The sequence below is a fragment of the Cheilinus undulatus genome, linkage group 7 (assembly GCF_018320785.1).
Source record: "Cheilinus undulatus linkage group 7, ASM1832078v1, whole genome shotgun sequence".
NCBI classification, from domain to species: domain Eukaryota; kingdom Metazoa; phylum Chordata; class Actinopteri; order Labriformes; family Labridae; genus Cheilinus; species Cheilinus undulatus.
The window spans coordinates 45,772,709-45,792,134 of record NC_054871.1 but is presented as its reverse complement, the minus strand read 5'-3'; the positions used below and the strand labels follow the sequence as shown (position 1 = coordinate 45,792,134).

General features: G+C 37.8%; 1 protein-coding gene across 9 annotated transcripts in view; it reads right to left on the bottom strand.

The window, feature by feature from the left end:
- The window catches only part of szt2 (SZT2 subunit of KICSTOR complex), a 91,826-nt gene that overhangs the window by 35,518 nt on the left and 36,882 nt on the right, over window positions 1-19,426 (bottom strand). For all 9 annotated transcript variants that reach the window (XM_041792235.1, XM_041792236.1, XM_041792240.1 and 6 more), the window contains 9 exons: window positions 19,104-19,218; window positions 17,290-17,377; window positions 15,986-16,104; window positions 15,563-15,727; window positions 13,376-13,460; window positions 6,159-6,338; window positions 5,496-5,687; window positions 2,770-2,969; window positions 2,021-2,187 (listed from right to left, as the gene is read on the bottom strand). In XM_041792235.1, the coding sequence (XP_041648169.1) occupies window positions 2,021-2,187; window positions 2,770-2,969; window positions 5,496-5,687; window positions 6,159-6,338; window positions 13,376-13,460; window positions 15,563-15,727; window positions 15,986-16,104; window positions 17,290-17,377; window positions 19,104-19,218 (1,311 nt within the window). The remainder of the gene's footprint in view (window positions 1-2,020; window positions 2,188-2,769; window positions 2,970-5,495; window positions 5,688-6,158; window positions 6,339-13,375; window positions 13,461-15,562; window positions 15,728-15,985; window positions 16,105-17,289; window positions 17,378-19,103; window positions 19,219-19,426) is intronic.

Genomic DNA, 19,426 nt, shown 5'->3' with positions numbered 1-19,426 from the left:
GATGCCCCACAATAACTAACATTTAGACTGCTTCAATTTGGGGCCAAAAACACTAAATCAGTGGCAAAGTGTACTTAGCCAATTCAGCAAGTCTGTACTTGACACTAAAGGAAAATAATAAGCCAAAAAAAAAAAAAAAAAAAAAAAAAGGTTTGGGAGCAAACTGTTAAGAGTCACATCGACATGTTCCTGCAGAAGTCTATAACCTACGGTGTTGTGAAAAAGTATTTGCCCCCTTTACAATTCCTGATTTTTTTGCATATTTACCACACTTAAATGTTTGGATCATCAAACCAGTTTCTGTATTTCACAAAGACAGCCAAAGTTAATACAAAATGCAGTGCCTGAATGATTATTACATTTTTTTAAGAGGGGAAAAAAATCCAAACCTATCTGGCCCTGTGTGAAAAAGCAGTTGCCCCCCTGAAACTAATAACTGGTTGTGCCACCATTGGCAGCAGTAACTGAAGTCAAGCGTTTGTGATAACTGGTGATGAGTCTTTCTTGTCACTGTGGAGGAATTTTGGCCCACTCTTCTTTGTAGAATTGTCTTAACTCAACTTAATTTTGTTTTTTTGAGCCATACAGAGGTGGACTTGCTGGTATGTTCTGTGGCATTGTCCTGCTGCATAACCCAAGATCGCTTGAGGGCATGAACTGATGGCTGGACATTGGCCTTCAGGATTTTCTGGTAGACCGCAGAATTCATTGTTCCATCAACCACAGCAAGTGATCCAGGTCCTGAAGCAGCAAAGCAGACACAGACCATCACACTGCCACCACCATGTTTGACTGTTGGCATGATGTTCTTTTTATCAAATGCTGTTATTTTTACACCAAATGTAACAGACTGCACACCTTCCAAAAAGTTCAACTTCTGTCTGGTCAGTCCACAGAATATTTCTCCAAAAGTCTTGGGGATCACCAAGATGTTTCTTGGCAAACGTGAGACAAGCCTTTGTGCTCTTTTTGGTCAGCAGTGGTTTTGGCCTTGAAACTCTCCCATGATGCCATTTTTGCCTAGTGACTTTCTTATGGTTGAGTCATGAACTCTGACCTTAACTGAGGCCAATGAGGCCTGCAGGTCTTTGGATGTGGTTCTAAGTCCTTTTGTGACCTCCTGGATGAGTCGTTGTTGCATTCTTGGAGTTATTTTGGTTGGCTGACCACTCCTGGGAAGGTTTACCACCAGTTTTCTCCATCTGTGGATAATGGCTCTGACCTTGGTTTAATGGAGTCCCAAAGCCTTTGAAATGGCTTGGTAACCTTTTCCAGACTGATAGATTTCAATCACTTTGTTTCTCATTTGTTTTTTAATTTCTTTGGATCGTGGCATGATGTGTTTCTTTTTGAGAACTTGTAGCCTACTTCACTTTGTCTGACAGCTTCTATTGAAGTGATTTCTTATTTAAACAAATTTGGTGGTAATCAGGCCTGGGTGTGGCCAGTGAAACTGAACTCAGCTTTCCAAAAATCGTGGTTAATCACAGTTACCTCATGATTTAACAAGGGGGGCAATAACTTTTTCACACAGGGCCAGATAGGTTTGGATCCCCCCCGCCCCCCTAAAAATTAAATAATCATTCAAACACTGCATTTTCCATTTACTTGGGTTGTCTTTGTGAAATATAAAAATTGGTTTAATGACCCGAAACATGTAAGTGTGATAAATATGCAAAAAAGTCAGGAATCAGAAAGGGGCAAATACTTTTTCATACCACTGTAACTTCTGTGCTGGTACTTGACTCAAAAAGGGGCACGCTGATGAGCATCTCCTGTGGGTTATATGGTTACTTAATACAACCCCACTTTTAAAAAACTGAAACAATAGTTAGTAAAGGCTGTTGTGGAAAGGATGCTTTCTTATGTTGAGTACTTATTACCTAAAAGTTTAACAACAAACTCATTCATGGAATACACAACCCTTAACTGTAAAAAACCCTTTGTTATTTTCGCCATATCTTTGTAGTTTTATTATCTAGTTAGCTTTATTACTTTAATATTCTAAGTTACAGCTCACCTCTGGGCCTGCTCTAGCTCCACAGCCATAGCTTTCTCCTGGCTCCACTGCTGCTTTATATTCTCCGTCTTGTGTCTTCGTCGCGCTGCTCGGCCCTCTTCTCCTTTTTCTTGCACAATGTCATCAGTTGTTTTTGGGCTTCCAAGCTCTGATGAGTCTGGCTTACTCTGTAAGCAAGAAACAAGTAAAAATGTGAGCTGTGATCAATAAGGCTTCATTTCAGGATCTCAATCTCAATAAAGTATTACTTATATCAGTAATAAAGTCAAGAAAAACATGTTATTATTATCATCATTATTAATAAAAAGGGAAATAAAAAGGCTTTCCAAAGGTATAAGATTTATCACCAATAAGCATTGTTCAAATAAATGATCTACCAAACACTAAATTCAATACTTTTTGAACTGAGTTTATAATGAAACACCTTTCTACAGTTATCTTAGTTGTAAAATTATAAAACTGAATGATAACTTTGAATTTAAATCAATAATAAAAGGCAAAAATATCTTGAAAGTCCATATTTTAAATTAATTAAATCATAATGACAGCTTTTAACTGTATATTTATTTCAAACCTCAAAACAAACTTCATAAACACAAGAATTCTTCAGTGTGCTGCATTAAAAAACAAACAAAAACAATCCTGTTGATAAAGTTTTGAAGATGTTTAAAAAATAGGTCTTTAAGAATTGTCTAACTTCTAGAGCAAGGTCCTGAGATTATACAAATTCAAATTATGAAAGAACTGACCAGTATGTCCCAGAAGCTCCGACGGGTGCTTTTACTCGTGGGTGTGGTTGATTCTGGTGTGCTGGCCCCCGCCATCGGGCTGCTCCCTATAACTTGGGGTAAGGTGATGGGAGAAGGGCTCGTTTTGAAGACCCGTGAACCGCTGCGTGGCCTGGGGCTGTCTTTCACTTCTTTTACCTCAGGCAAAGAAATCAGAAGTCCTAGAGAAGCAGGAAAGGAAAGACCCAGTTAAAAACATGCATGTGTATGGAATCTCCCAGTAGTTTGGAGTCTGTTTGACTTACAGTTTCATTACTCACTGTGACGGTTGTCAACAAATATATAAAGTTGCAGGTTAGGATCGGGCGACTACTATTTAAAGCTCTGGGTTCTAGATTTTTAGTTGTTTCTTAAAAACAGTTTTAATTTTACTTACTGTGAAAATTGTTGCTCTTGTTAAGAGCTGTCTGAAGATATGCAGATACAGTTGCAAAATGCAAAGCAATACTCTGATTTCTTACATGCAATAAGTCGTGTTTTTGCAGGTTTAGTTAAGTTTAGTTAAGGTATAGCTTAAAGAAAACGGCTCTTCTAGGTGTGGTTCTGAATTTAGAAGACGCCTGCAATATCTTCTGCATGGGATGGACATGTGACAAACTCAAATATACTACTGGTATGAATTACAACCATTAAGAGACCAGCTGCAGTACATCTAATCTCATAAATGTTGCAATGATAAATATTTCAATATTTGCAATAATAAAATTACAGTATGTTTTGGGATAAAGAAAAACAGCAGTAAGCAGTACTGAAGGGTCCTCACATTAACATTTCAATGTGTAGAGAAACAGACCTTGATTGTACTTGATTGGCACAAATCAGATGTTTAAAATGAGAGTTACAGTGACTTCCTGTCAAACTGGCGTGATACTGAAATGGTCGGCATTGCCAGTGAGATGTCCTTTGATGAAACGTGTCCGTGCTGTGGTTAGACAAATACTGAAGCCTATCTTTCAGAATCTGAGACTGAAAGGTTCAGCACAGTAAGAGGAGTAAAGAAATGAACCAGTTGTGCCGTTTCCTGTTATAGGGGGCGCTATGCCGAGATGTTTAAAAGTAGGCGTGTTCAGTGTGATACTGTGGTGTTGGCGAAAAACTGTGAAGAACACAGAACAATTTATACAGAAGTTACAACAGGTTAAGGTTATTTACCGTCATCCTAAAAAGCCTTGTATAGTAACTAAGATGAATCAGGTGGACTTCCTGTTGGGATTTGGGTCTAAGATGCACATGCAGATGAAAGATCAAGAGCCTTGAAGTAATAATGTGAAGGGGCTTAATTTTTTAAATGTTTATAGAGAAGCAAATAAAAGATCATACAAAGAAAATATGTTTGCCTTCTTAAGAATGATTCTGATGCATGATTGTATTCAAGCATTATGTTTGCTCTTCCCTGCAAAGTTTGGTGATGATTGACATAGGCAGTAAAACCATACATGGTGTTATTTTGCTGAAAACACTTCAAAAAGTGGTAAAAATCACCCAAATTCAGGCTCCTGTCACGACCCTGCCATATAGCAGAAACTCAAGTTTTCAAGAGTATCTGGATGCAGCCGAGGACCTCCACTTCACACCAGAAGTTGGAAAATCACTGCCATATCTCGTCTTCTAATACTGGAAGTCACTTTAGCTGAACGTCTTCTTTGTTGTTTTTTTCCATTTGTCAACACCATATCAATAGAGGCATGTCCGCCACATAAGGAAATGCAAGTAGACGAAAAACATGTGAGTTTTCGGGTTAACAAGCACAGCGATAACATAACATTATTTTTTTTTCAAGATTTGGAGCTTTTTGCGCCTGTATTTTGTATTTTTTTCAGTTTTTTTGTAAATCAGTAAATTTGAAAATTCATGGATAACAATAATAATTATATTTTAGCATTAAAAATATCATTTGTGTTAAAGAGCTTCTACATTTTGGTGTATTAACCATTGCAGAAACATATATTTATATATATTTATACATATATATATACATATATATATATATAAATATGATTGTTTAAGCTTTTTATTCCGAAAAACTTGCGCAAGCCTTGTCTACTGAATTGAATGACGTTGCAGACTTGCCTCTGGAAACATGGCGGCGACATCGGCGTGCGGCTAGCCTGCCAATCTCCAGTCGCTTAATATGTCTGTGCAAAGTGATACCTGAATTTGGATCATAAATTGATTTATTTAAATTAATGTGATGTAATCGCTGTGCTTGTTAGTCTGAAAAGTCCCGTATTTTTCATCTACTTGTATTTCCTTATGTGGCAGATTTGCCTCTATCAATATGGCGGCGACACATGGTGAAGAAGACGTTTAGTTTAAGTGACTTCTGGTATTAGAAAACGAAATATGGCCGACTTCCGGTATGAAGTGGTGGTCCTCGGCTGCATCCAGGTCCCTCTCCAAGTTTCTGATAACTTGAACTCCATCTTGTCTAGAATGACCATAAATATTTTCGAGTCAATCAGATAAAATTCCTTAGACTAGAAGAGTATAATGAGGTAGCATAGTGAAGAACTTTAACATTGAAAAGTTCGTACTGACACATTGATAGTTCACGATTAATTGATTGAAACTAAGGAAGATGTAACACTTTTGAAAAAGAGTAAATTACCTTAAAATTGCTTATTATACTGTAACCCACTATGACTAAATATGAATGCCTAGGAGATGACCATGTGATGATGACTTACCTTTAGCCTCCTCCTTCCGAGCTTTAGTGCCTGGGAAGGAAACCCCCAGACATAAAGGATTCGGCAAGACTTTTAGCTCCATGACAACATCACAGAGAGCATGCCGAAGCGCCCCCTGCAGTTTGTCACTTAGCTGTAAGGGGCTGACGTTTCCTTGTTCCCAGATGTCAAAACGTACAATCAGCTGTGTCTCTGTTGGAACACAAGCAGACGTGAGGGTTGCTGCTTTTGAAGAACTACATCCAGATATCTTATGACTGTAACCGCCAGTGTGTCTGTGTGTCTGCCTGCATTTACACGCCACACCGTTGCTCCAATTTTCTTCGATACCTCTCAGCAGACTTGAGTGTACTGGTTCAATTGGTGCCATAAAAAATCCTACATACAGATTTTTAGTACAGATTTTCTAGAAAATCCAATATTGTTGTGCCTTTCGCTTCAGTTTGGCCCACTCCCTGTCCTTGCCTCTTTCTGTTTCTTTGCAGTTGTAGTTGATGGTGGTGCATAACAAACACGTGCATGCACTAAAATTTGGTAAATAAGTCATAAGGCACTTCTTGTACTTACTAAATGTGCAGAATACTTTTGCCCCCTTAAACCTAACATCTACCCCTCTTCCCTCTAAGAGTTAGTGTCATTCAACAGCTCAGTCAGTGTGTTTACCTGTGCCTTGGATGTCTTTGGTGGAGAACACTTTATCAACAGTGGTCAGTTCATCAAAATGCTCCTGTTGAAGAGGAAATGTGCAGTTCTCCGATCTCTGCAAACTGGTTACTTCCTGCGCTGGAACTTGAAGGGCATGACCATGGCCGTCCACAAATGAGAGTGCGATGCAGGCAATACCTGAAAGAGTAGAGGGATACACTCACATGACATCTGAATGAAGAAGACATCTTCAAACAGCCTTGGGGCTAATATGTAAACTACTCTAAAAATCCACGTGAAGTTATTTTCTTTCTGTTGTCATTCAGTTTTTGGTACCTTATCCTTCCATTTGCCATTTGTCATGGATTAAAAGATTTAAAAAACATGGAAGAGCTCAACAGTCATTTTAAAAATTGAGTTTTAATTGCCATTCTTTCAAAAATCCCTAATTGTTCCAGTTCTTTCCCATAGTGAGTGTCTACATGCTTTTCCATAGATTACAGCTATCAGGTAACACTCTTTGAAATGGATTTTTTTTTTTTGTTGCTCAGTGTTTAAGCTTTGGCATTGGCTATTTCAGCACACAGTGATTAGGTAGCAACATGCATGCAGGGCATGGATGTCAGGACACAGGCCATAAACATATTTATGAAATAACAGAAATTTGTTAATTCAAACATGACGATGCCTGCTGTCACAAAGGAGATACCTGTTCTTATAGTAGTTTAACTATTTAACTTTCCTATTACAATTCAGTTTTGTAAAAATGGTGGAAGACAAGACATTTTTACCCCTTTTCATCACTTTTCTGCCAATTTTTGCCATTTCAAACACATTTTCAACACTTAAAACCGAGTTTTGCCATTTCCACCACCTTTTCTGCCCATTTCTTCCATTTTTAAGCCATTTTTGTCACTTTTAAACCCTTTGCACCACCTTTTCTGCCTGTTTTTAATCTTTTTTTTTTTTGTAACCAATTCTTGCCACTTTCTGCCCATTGTCGCCTCTGGTGACCTGTTATCGTCACTATTTGCCCCTTTTCACAATTTCTTTTTAATAATTTTTGCCCATCTTTAACCACATTTCACTATTTGCCATGCCCATATTTGCTTTTTAAACTCTTCTCTGCCACTTTCCACCTGTTTTGCCACTTTCAACAAAATTTTGCACTTTTTTAAATACCATTTTACAAACTTTTCTGCCTGTTTCTTACACTTTAGGCCATTTTTGTCACCTTTAAACCCTTTCCACTCTTTTTCTACCTATTTTTGCCACTTCTCAACCAATTCTTGTCACTTTCCACCTATTGTTGTCGCTGTTGACCCGTTTTTGCCACTAATAACTCCTGTTCACAACTTTTTTCTGACTATTTTGCCAATTTTAACCACATGTCACTATTCATTACGCCCACTTTTGCTACTTTTAACTCATTTTAGCCACATTCCACCTATTTCTATGCCTCTTTTAACCACATTTTCTACTTGTTATTCCCATTTCACTAACTTTTCTGCCAATTTCTTGCCACTTCAAACACTTTTTTGGCACATTAGACCCTTTTCTGCTACTTACTATGTATTCTTTTGCCTCTTTTAACCCATTTTTGCCATTTAAACCCCAAATTTCTACTCCTTAATCCCATTTCACCATCTTTTCTGTCCATTTTTGCCACTTTCTAAACCTATTACGCCAACTTTTCTGTCATTTCTGCCATTCAAAAGTCATTATTGCCACTGTTAAACCCTTTTACCATTTCTTATGCCCATTTTTGCCACTTGTAACAAATTTCTGCTTCTTTTAAAATTCTATTTCACCACCTTTTTCATCAATTTTTGCCATCACAAACCATTTCAATTCTGTTTGTTAGAAAAGGGGTTTACATCTTTAAGATGGCTATATACTATGGCACAAAGTTAAATAATGGATATATTTGTTGCTTTGATAAGAGTGCTGATTATTCAAGTAAAAAAAAATATGGATATCACAGCTTAACTTTACAATGGACTGTGGCTTTGCTGAACTGTATGTTCTCTGTCCTGGGCATCAAAATGTAATGCACACAGACAGAGATATATCTATGGTCAAAAATGCTAAATAGTCAGAGGTATTTTTTGAGTTGGTTATAAACCCAGTAAAGAAAAAGCACAAAGAGATTAATGAGAGGCTGCCCAAAACATTTTTACCCATCTTAATAAAACACCCTACCCTAGGTAAAATGCTGCATCAAAAGTAGGGACTACAGTTGTGTTAGGGGTGTCTAAAACCAGAGTCAATGCAACAAAAGCCAGTCCAGCAAAGATCTAAAAGATACACTCTTTCATACACCAGAAAGTTCATACTGCATGCTCCTTGGAGGTCCATGCTAAACCTAACGATAACTCAAAAATGACCACAGTTTAACAAAAATATAGATGCTGCAGAAAGCCTTAATCAAAGGAGTACAGTACAGCACTGCAAAAGAATGCCAAAAACAAACAAACAAACAAAAAAACAGAGCAGACACACGAGGGCTGGCAGCTACAATGGCTTAATTCAGCAAGGTGGCTATGAAGGCTCATAAAGTGAGGAGAGAAGATCACATGTGAGGGTACCTTTAAACTGAGAAGGAGGAAGGAGATGTTGTACCAGCTCTGACATGGTACCTGGGCCAACATTAGAGACACCCAGAGAAAAACATTAGAGAGCACCGATAATCATAAGAGCCAGAAGTTCACATATTTATAACTCTGGTACGAGAACATTTACTGATTTGGAAAAAAAAAGATTCGTTAAAGTTTTAGGTCTGATTAAACTTGATTTCTTTGTCTTATCTCTTTTATCCATGACATCTCTTTTGATCTTTAAGAATTTTACTCCAATACAAAAATTTACCTCAACTCAACATCTCTAACCAAACATACAAAACAACCACACGTAGATGCCATACCCCTACCCAGCTACAAACCAGGAATCACAATTAAAAGAACTCAACCAGTTTTCTGAAATTTAAAAGCAAGGCTCTGAAATGGAATCACAATGTAAAAGAAATCAGTCATGTTTGTACGGCAGCAACGCTTCCCTCTACTCTAATAAACATCTTTAAAAATATTAGAAATAAAAATTAAAAATGAATGTTTCCAAAAAAGATTCTTATTCTGTTCAAATAGTGGGGCGACTTCTTTCACTGAATGTACATGTTACTTTCAAGATTTAAAATCAAACTTACTTTCCCCTTTGCTGTATCTACTGTATATCAGTATCAGTCTCAAAAGTTTAACACCAGCAAGGCACTATTGACAGGCGATCAAACTATCACTGCTCAAAAATGGATTTACTTGGTTTAAAATACTCAAGACAACATTTGTATATTTGCTTTGTTAGTTCAACTTTTTTTGGATTTTCAGAAATTTGATTTAATTTTAAAATAGTTTGATTCTATACGTAAACTTTTAAAGAATAGGTCAAGACTTTTTGTCCGTAATAGTCCAAAAAAATTCTGTGATACAATCTGTGATTCATTGTTAATTTAAGGGTCATACAAAGAAAAGAAACAGAGGGATTTAAAGGAAATAAACAATAATAAACAATAATAAAAACATTTTTTTTACATTTCAAAGTTAAAGGTGCAGTGTGTAATATTTAGCCTAGTTGCATTTAGTAAAACAAACAAACTTGGTTAAATGAAACATAATGTCTATAGGTAGGTCTATCCTAATGACTGTTTACCCACCTGAAAAAATGTGCTTTTTTTATATTAACTCAGAATAAGCAACCTATTCATGCATGGGGAGGGTCCCCTCCACGGGCGCCGCCATCTTGAATTGTTGCATTTTGCATGTTTGTCTGGTGAAAACTGTGGCAACCAGTGGAATTTAAAAAAAAAAGTGTATCTGTTATTTGGTCGCTTCTGTGGCACCATAGAAACATGCAAAATGCAAAAATTCAAGATGGCTGCGCCCGTGGAGGGGACCCTCCCCATGTATGAATAGATTGCTTATTCTGAGTTAATATAAAACAAAAACACATTTTTTTTTCAGGTGGATAAACAGTAATTAGGATAGACCTACCTATAGACATTATGTTTCATTTAACCAAGTTTGTTTGTTTCACTAAATGCTACTAGGCTAAATATTACACACTGCACCTTTAAACTGTAATCACCTTAGAGTTTAATGAGCCCTACACATGCTGCTAGAAACAATGTCCACTGACATCAATAATTTAAAAAGTGGTATTTAAAATGCACTTAATGGGTGCAATTTAAACTGCAGATGTTAAAGAGCTTAACAAGTTATAAACAAAAAAACCTCATAAAAGTATAATGGTAAATGTCGGTATGTTGGGTAACTGAATATCTGGTGAGATATCAAATGCAGTGGTTGTTATTCTATAAAGCTGTTGATTTGAAACCTGCCAGTAAGAGAGAAAGCTAAGAACCTACCACACGTAAACAAAATGCCATCCAAGCAGAAATCTTATCGAGGGGCATAGCTCAAAAGAAAGAAAATTACACAGGACCCCTCCCTGCCATCTCCTCCTCCATCATCCTCATCTTGCTCTCTGTCCCTGCTTTCTTCTCCTCCACAATCCTCTTCTTGCTCTCTATTCCTGCTGTATTCTCCACCATCTTCAAATTTCTCTTTGTTTCTGCCATCTCCTTCTCCATCATCCTCATCTGCTCTCTGTCCCTGCTTTCTTCTCCTTCACCATCCTCATCTTGCCCTCTGTCCCTGCTTTCTTCTCATCCATCATCCTCATCTTGCTCTCTGTACCTGCTTTCTCCTCCTCCACCATCCTCATCTTGCTCCTTGTCTCTGCTTTCTCCCCCTTCATCATATTCATCTTGCTCCTTGTCCCTGCTTTATTCTCCTTCACCATCCTCATCTTGCCCTCTGTCCCTGCTTTCTTCTCATCCACCATCCTCATCTTGCTCCTTGTCCCTGCTTTCTTCTCACCCATCATACTCATCTGCCCTCTGTCCCTGCTTTCTCCTCCTTCACGGTCCTCTTCTTGCTCTTTATTCCTGCTTTCTTCTCCACCATCCTCATCTTGCTCTTTGTCTCTGCTTTCTTTTCCTCGTCAGTCCCTAAATCACTGTGTTCACTCACATCTCTTTGAAAATAACTGTGAGTTAATTTAAAGTGTTTTGTCGGCATCAGTCACCCAACTTACAGTCACCTTTCTTCTCTTCTTCAGGCTCCATTTTACCTTGCAGCACTAGGGTTAGACTATACCATTTGGACATCTTTAAAGGGTGGAGCACTGGCTCCCCAGTGTTTTATTTTAATCAATTTGATACAAATATCACCCTGTTGAACAAGTCTTTTATTGGCTTAAATTAAATAATGACAATAATCACTAAGAAAAAAACAAACAAACAAACTTACTTGTCATTTCCAGGCTTCAGAAGCCCTTCCAACCCCACTCCACTGTGAACATGGGTAATCAGTTCTTTTCCCCCTTGCTATGCCCATGATCTTATCCATTGAACACTTTCATCAGACAAACATTTAAAGTTAGAATTCAGCTGACCTATTACCGTTCAGTGCAGCAAAGATTTAGTAGAAAACTCTATTAATGAGCAAACACAAAACAGGGATAAGAGTTTGAGCACCTCTCAGTGAGTGTAAATACTGTTTCAGCTATGAACACATTCATTCTATGTAACAACACTCTATGTAACAGGAATGGTTTACTGGACACCCATTCTCATTTTCAGACCTGTGTCAGATATTCCCTTTGAATAAATTCAGCTCTAGTTTATACTGCTTCATTACTTGTCTTTCAAACTTACAGTAGCAAGCCAATCAAGAGTAATGTGCTCTGGAAAGGCAAATGGACAACAAGCTGGAAATATAATGTAGAGCCAAACATTGGCAAACATGGGTACAGCAGAATGTATAAGTAATTATGAATGAGAGCTTTAATTCAATAAAGTCTTCATTTACATCTAAAATTAGTTGCCCTTTGGTGCTGTTGAAGGATGTCAGAATTATTTAAATACTTTCCAAAACAGCTCTTTCATGATCAGGGGAAAATTTCAGGAAAGTCCATGTGTGTGTTGTCCTCACAGTTTTCACCAACAAAATAGCATGATCAAAACAGCCTATGTGCTTTCCTTCATAACAGATCATTACTGGTGTTAACACAAATCAAAATAAGCTACGAAATGCAAACATGTGTTGGAAAGAACACAAATAGCAGAGTGTTTACTGACAGGGATTGTGTAAGAGTCGAGGACGTAATTATAGACAGTGCAGCTGCTCTGGGCCTGTGCTGTATAGAGATGAGCACGTCACATCAGATGGAAGACGGCCCCTAGTGAGGACTTATTAACATTTCAAATCTACATCCAAAACGTCGAACTATTAAAGATTTAATATGGGCAATCATCTGCAATATAACCCTCAAACACACCTTATTCTTTATTCTTATGAAAATAAGAAACTACTAAAAATACTCAACCAAATGAATATTAAATATTCTCCTTTGCATTTTTGTAATATACAATCCAAGCCTCTATGAAAAAGTCATTGCCCCTAAAACAAATAACTGGTTGTTCCACTCTTGGCTGCGACAACTGCAAACAAACGTTTGGGATAACTGGCAATGAGTCTTTGACATAGCTGTGCAGTAGTTTTGGCCAAAAAATGCTTTAATTCAGGGTTTTTTCCAGCATGTTTGAGGTCATGCCCCAGCATCTTACTTGGAATTAAGTCCAGACTTTGACTAGGTCACTCCAAAACCTTTTGAGGTCTGCCATAGGTGTTGGTGTTGTTTGGACTGTGACCATCTAGTGGTAGAGTGGGTAAGATAAAGAATCTCTGTGTTTAACCTTCCTGTGATATTGTTGAACAAGCTGAACAAAACAGCAGTAAAGGGAGGTTTCCATTTGACAACCCTAGTCATACACTGGCTTTTACTATGCATGAGCTGATTTGGTTGAGTTGCTGGGGCCAGTAGAAAGGACATAATTGAGTCTGGGGGTTTCTTTACCAAGTACCTCGTGTTTATTTCAGCAGAGTTTCTGCTGCAATCAACAACATCCAAATAATTCAGGCCCATTAAAACCTCTCTAAATTTAACTAAAAATGTCACTGAAGAGTCTAGACAACCTAACAACTAGTGTTATATGTTGGTTTAAGGAATAGTATTCCACTAAGGTCTCTGCTAATCATCTAAAAGATAAAATTGTTGGTATAGCTAATACAGGGTAATAATACAGTAAATCCTACAGCTGGCTGAGTGAATATATGTACCTTTTCCACCCGTCCCTTGGCCTCCAGGCTTATTGTAGAGGAAGATATCGCCCTCGGATAAGTCACTGCTCAAATGAAAGTAGTGCTGCAAAAACAGAAGAAGACAATATCTTTCCTCAAGCTCACATAGTAAAAGACAGCAATGCATTCATAGATTTAATTTATTTCTTTTTTTTACTACTTAGACTTTTACCACTGATTCTAAGACCGAGTAAGATCAAAAGTTTACTGACATTGTACAACAGCAATTAGTACATACCCCAGGAACAATCTTGGATGAGCAATTTAGCCGGTTTACCTTTTAACTCTGCAAGCCAGCTAAACTAAACTGACAAGAATTAGCATGTTCCTTGCTTACAAATTTATTATCAGCTTGCTTACAATATAAAGTAGTTCATGTACGAGCTCACACATGACTTCTTAACACAGCCTCTAACAAACATGCAAAGCGACACAAAATAAAAAATGTGAACCAAGTTAAAAAACTGTACAGAGAAGGTAAAATGTTTTACCTCCTCTGTACCCCACTTACAGTGCATATAGGAAGTGTTCACCCCCTTGGAAGTTTTACCCTTTCACTGTATTATAAATCCATCATGGCCAGTATAATGTCACTTTTTCGACAAAAATGACAAAAACCCTATTTAATGTCAGAGTGAAAACAGATTTCTACAAATACCAATTAAATAAAAATATATAATGTAAAATAAGTGACTACATAAAGATTCACATCTTAACACTGCAATTTTACTCCATTCTTCTTTGCAAAACTGCTCAAGCTCTGTCAGGTTGCACAGGGATTAGACATATGCAGACCTTTTCAAGTCCAGCCACAAATTTCCTAAAGTCTGGGCTTTGACTTGGCCACTCTAGAACATTCACCTTGTTGTCTTTAAACCATTGCTGTGCAGCTTTCGCTGTATGCTTCGGCTCATTGTCTTGCTGTAAAATGAAAGTTCTCCCAAGCTGAAGTTCTCTTGCAGACTGAGTAAGATTGTCCTCCAGGATTTTCCTATATTTTGCCACATTCATTTTACCCTCTATCTGTACAAGCCATCCAGGGCCAGCAGTTGAGAAGCATCACCACAGCATGATGCTGTCACCACTGTGCCTCACAGTGGGGATGATGTGTTTGTGGTGATGTGCAGTGTTTGGTGTCTGCCAAACATAGCGTCTTATCTGATGGCCAAAAAGCACAATTTTGGTCTCATCGGGCCAAATAACTTTCTTCCACTAGACCATGGAGTCTCTAGCATGCATTTTTGTAAACTCTAGTCAAGTTTAATCTGAGTTTTCCTCAACAGTGGCTTTCTCTTTGCCACTCTCCCATAAAGCTTTGACCGGTGAAGAACCTGGGCAACAGTTGTATGCAGAGTTTCTTCCATCTCAGTGGCTGAAGTTTGTAACTCCTCCAGAGTAGTCGTAGATGTCTTGGTGTCCTCTCTCACTAGTCTCCTTCTTGCATGGTCACTCAGTTGTGAGGATGGACTGATCTAGGCAGATCTACTCGTGCCATATTCCTTCCATTTCTTGATGAATTCTGGGGGATGTTCAGTTCCATGGAAATTTCTTTATATCAAGCGTTCTTTTGTCATCATGGTGTAATGGTAGCGATGAATATCAATTAACAAGTGCCTGGATCTTCCATACACAGGGGACTTTATACCATCACTTGAGATACATTCCCTGCACTCAGGTGACCCCCATTTCACCAGTTATGAGACTGTTAGCACCAACTGGCTGTAACCCTGTTAAGTTAGGTCAGTCACTTTAATGGTGGTGAATATCCTCAAGAACTTTATCTCTTGAAGAACTCTATTTGTCCAATTTATTGTGAAATCAATCATCTGCCTTACATCTTTTTGTTCAAATGACATTACTTTGTAGAATTCTGTTTTCACTTTGACATTAAAGAAGTTTTCTGTAAAAAGAAACCCCCAAAAAAGTCAGATTATTTTAACCATGATTGATTTATACAATAAATAAAACAGTAAAACATCCAAGGGGGTGAGTATTTCTATAGACACCATATCTGTACCTCAGAAAGAGTGGGTGTATTCCAGCTGTTAGTTTTTTTTCTATTGTTTGAATATCTATGAAAACAATTAGGAATATTAACAGGGTTGAAGCACATTGCAGCAAAGAAATCTCACAACACTGCCAGAACAAAATCTGCATAAAATGTACCTTGAAGTGATGTGCTGTGTTGCTGTCGGTGTACTTTGGTACATGCAGGAAGATCAGAAGGTTCTGTCTGAGGTAATGAGCCACAGCAGGCAGCCATGGGAGACAGTACTGGGGTAGGCTGAACTTCATCACCTCAGTGGCCGGGGATCCAGAAGGCTGGATGAACTGACCAAACAACATTTGCTGTAAGACTTAATAAAAGCAACTTTCAGTTGCATTAGTGCATTAAGTGTTCTTTAGTTGCCTGAGTGGAAATAAAACCCATAATTCTGGAAGAGTAAGCAATTTACGCACTGCATTGCACAGGTCCATGTCCTTAGAACTAAAGACAAGCCCACATAAACATGAGCACTGCTTTAAGAAATCATGATTGTACTTTCACCCTATTTATTTTCATTTAAATAAACAAAGAGAGCGAATCACCTCCACATCAGCTGGTGTCAGCTTGCAGTTCCTCACAAGCATGACGGTGATGATGTCCAAGGTCGTCTCATCCAGACGCTTACGCAGCACCTTCACCAGCTCATCAGTGATCTCTGGACCTGAATTAGACAAATGCATGTTGTCCTTTTATTGCAAGCTTTTCTTTTGCTGCTAAGAAAAGCCTTGTTGCTCCATCTTTTATGCCTCTGAATGATTATGATGTTCCTCACATGCATGCATCTGCTCAATGCCTTAAATCCTTAAATACAATGGGGCACTGAGGTTCATCTTCTGTATGATTGACTTGGTTGGCCTTCTTTGACCACTCACTGGCTAAAACATTGACATGTCCTTATTTATAAGGCTATACTTAATCTGCTTTCATCATATTTGGGTGATTTTATCCATGTGGAAAGTTCTGGAAGCCTCAGTCTTTACTCTGTGACTCTGTCACAAAATTTACTTCTGCTATCTGTTCCCTAGGTCTGTCTTGAGATGTAAAAGGAGTTTTGAACACGCTGCTCCTGCAGAGTAGAATCTTGGAAAATGTATGTCTTGGGAGCAGGTCTCCTTAAATCATTTTAAAACGAGATTTAAGGTTTTGGAGGAAGATCTATCAGGTTGTAGATGTTTTTGACTGATGACTTTATGCTCTACCACTCAAGATTTGGTTGATGTGACAAAACAAACAAAACAAATAAAATAAACAGTAAAAGCACACAAATGTCAGAAATAGTCTACCAGAATTCTCATTTCAGGTTTATTTGTTTATTTATTTATTTTTTTAATTCCCAAAAAAGGATATATTTGTGGTGGAGCTATCAAAAGTATATCATTTTTTATTTCTTCTTCCAAACTTCTTACTCCTAATTGTTGCTGATATATTATTATAATATTGTTGATATAATCCAAGCTGGTCTTAAACAAGGAACTATAGTTAAAACAACAGTGCCACCAAGGCATCCAAGGAAGGAACAGCAGTCCTGTTCAGCTAAGAAGTTCACAATCAGTTATCAAACCAATTTATGCTTGGCCTACTTTAAAAATGTGATTATAGGATCAAGTATATAAAACAAGTGAAATAAGACTTGCTTTTTTTGTTTTTGTTTTTGTTTGTAACAAATGTGTCACACACAGTCAGGCACGCACTTTTCAGGACTGTTACCCCCCAAAAAGTGGAGATCATGGGAATGAGTTGATTTAAGCTTTCCATTATCCACTGACTTTTTACTGTTTTAAGTCCATAATCCAGTTTACTTAATAAAATATTCTTTATAATATACTCGTTTATCATTCAGTGTTACCTGCATTTCCCACTCCATGCACAAGAAGTAGGATATGTTTGTCCACTTGTCCAACTGGTCGAGAACCATCGAGGGAAGACCTAGAGCCCTGGAGAAAGAGTCATAAATCATCAAGCTCTTGACATAAAACTCCTTCATAAATTTACTGCATGATTAATTTGATTTGATTTCACTTTAGCATATAAGGTAAGCTGCAGAGAAGTGCAGGGGTTAAACTATTTTCACCAGACCAAAACTTTCCTGCACTTCTTCTGGAGCAGGTATAAAAAAACTTCTTAATGGTACCATATTTAAGACAACAATAACCTTTAAAGCCTGTTGAAGCAAAAACAGTTCTTGTGAACATATTAATCTTACTTCCATGAGTGGTGGTATGTCTGTGTGTCTGTCTCTTTTTTCATGCCACACCGTTGCTCCAACTGTCCTTGGCACATCTCAGGAGCCTTCTTGGATGTACTCGTTTGGAACTGGTGCCATAATTAATCATAAATACGTACAGATTTTCTAAACAATCCTAAACTTTGGCACCTTTGGCTTTCGTTTGTCCCTCCTTGTCTCCCATTACATCCCTTCCCTGTGTAACACACGCTCACTCTACCACAATGCCAAAGAGGAGATGGCTTCTGCTCTCAAACACACATTTTAAAAGAAGAAAACTACATCTGCCTATGACTCTGGTTTTTCTTTATAACTGAGAGAGAAAGTGCCAGAGCTGGAAAACAACTGGACTTTGTTGAAATATGGATTTGCCTCAATCTCTGATCAAATTGGGCTCTCTTTAAAGCACTTCTCCATGCTCATATTAAAAAAGATAATACAGGAGATGTGTCACATGTTGGTGTTAGAAATCATGTTTCATTTGCTGTTATTTGTCAGTTGTCATCGGGGATGTTGCTTGAACATGTTTGAATCTGTTTCTGTCTCCTTGCTGCAAAATGCTGTGAGGCTTTGTTAAAGCTCCACAATAAAGTGCATGCTCTAAAACTTTGTCAACAAGTCGAAAGGCACAGCTTTAACGTTCCCCTTACTATGTTGTATGCTGATCACTACAAATACGCATCAACATACAGAGACGCTGAGCCATTATGCAATTATTTTGGGGAAAAAACACCTATTTCCATGCAAATTGGCCGTACTACATTAAACATCCAATGATGAGGTTGGTAACAACCCAAAAGTAGATAGATACAATAAATATTGTGAAGATTAGTCTACTGTCTGTGAGGGCTGATGGAAGTGTGCTGCACTTTTTTGATGCCCAAACTTTCCAGAGATCAGGAAACAATTCCACCACTGTATGACCTTGAAATAAAATATGCTTAAATATAGTTGCTATATATTACTTTGGCAATACTATCACTGAGCCACAACCCAGAGTCAAATCAGAATCTCCCAGACTTTTTTCATGGCATTGTTATGCATGACAAGGATGTGACGGTTGTGGTTGTTTTCTTAGACTTTCCTTCATTCAGGGGGGGAAACTTTGTCAAGGTGGTGCTTCAGTGAACATAGTTATATTGCCATTCCTTTAACTGAACACACTGTCCGCTATTCTGAATATTAAACATGAACTGTAGGAAATACAGCAGGAGCAGGATAAAGAAAATAGTAATGGGAAGGGCTCTATTTTATATAATTTTAATGATTTGTGATTCTTTGTCATCAGATGTAAGAAATGTCACCAGCTAGTCTGAATTAAATGCTTTATCACTACTAAGTAAATCTAAAGTTCTTGGCAATTGCTTAAAACTGCACTTTTCTTTTCAACAGGAATTGTTCGGGCCAAGACGTTGGTAAACTTCTTGTTTACTTACCATGAGGTCCTCAGATAATAAGGGCTCCTGACTTCTGGCAAGCCCAATGGAGCGAGTAACATGGAGGTTTCCATCCACATCTGAGTATTTCCCTGTTAGTGATGTTTCACAAAGTCTGGAAAGTAAAACATAAGAAACAGGAAGTGATGATGCATTTTTCCCGAGTTTGTAATCATCAGGATCCTTTGGTACTCAAAGAAAATCCTGCTCATTGATTGAAGACGTCCTGCAGGTAATATTAAAATTCATCATCTCAAATTTAATTTCCTTTCTTAGTGTTTCTATATCATACCTCCAAAATGTGCTAGTATTTCAAAGAGAGC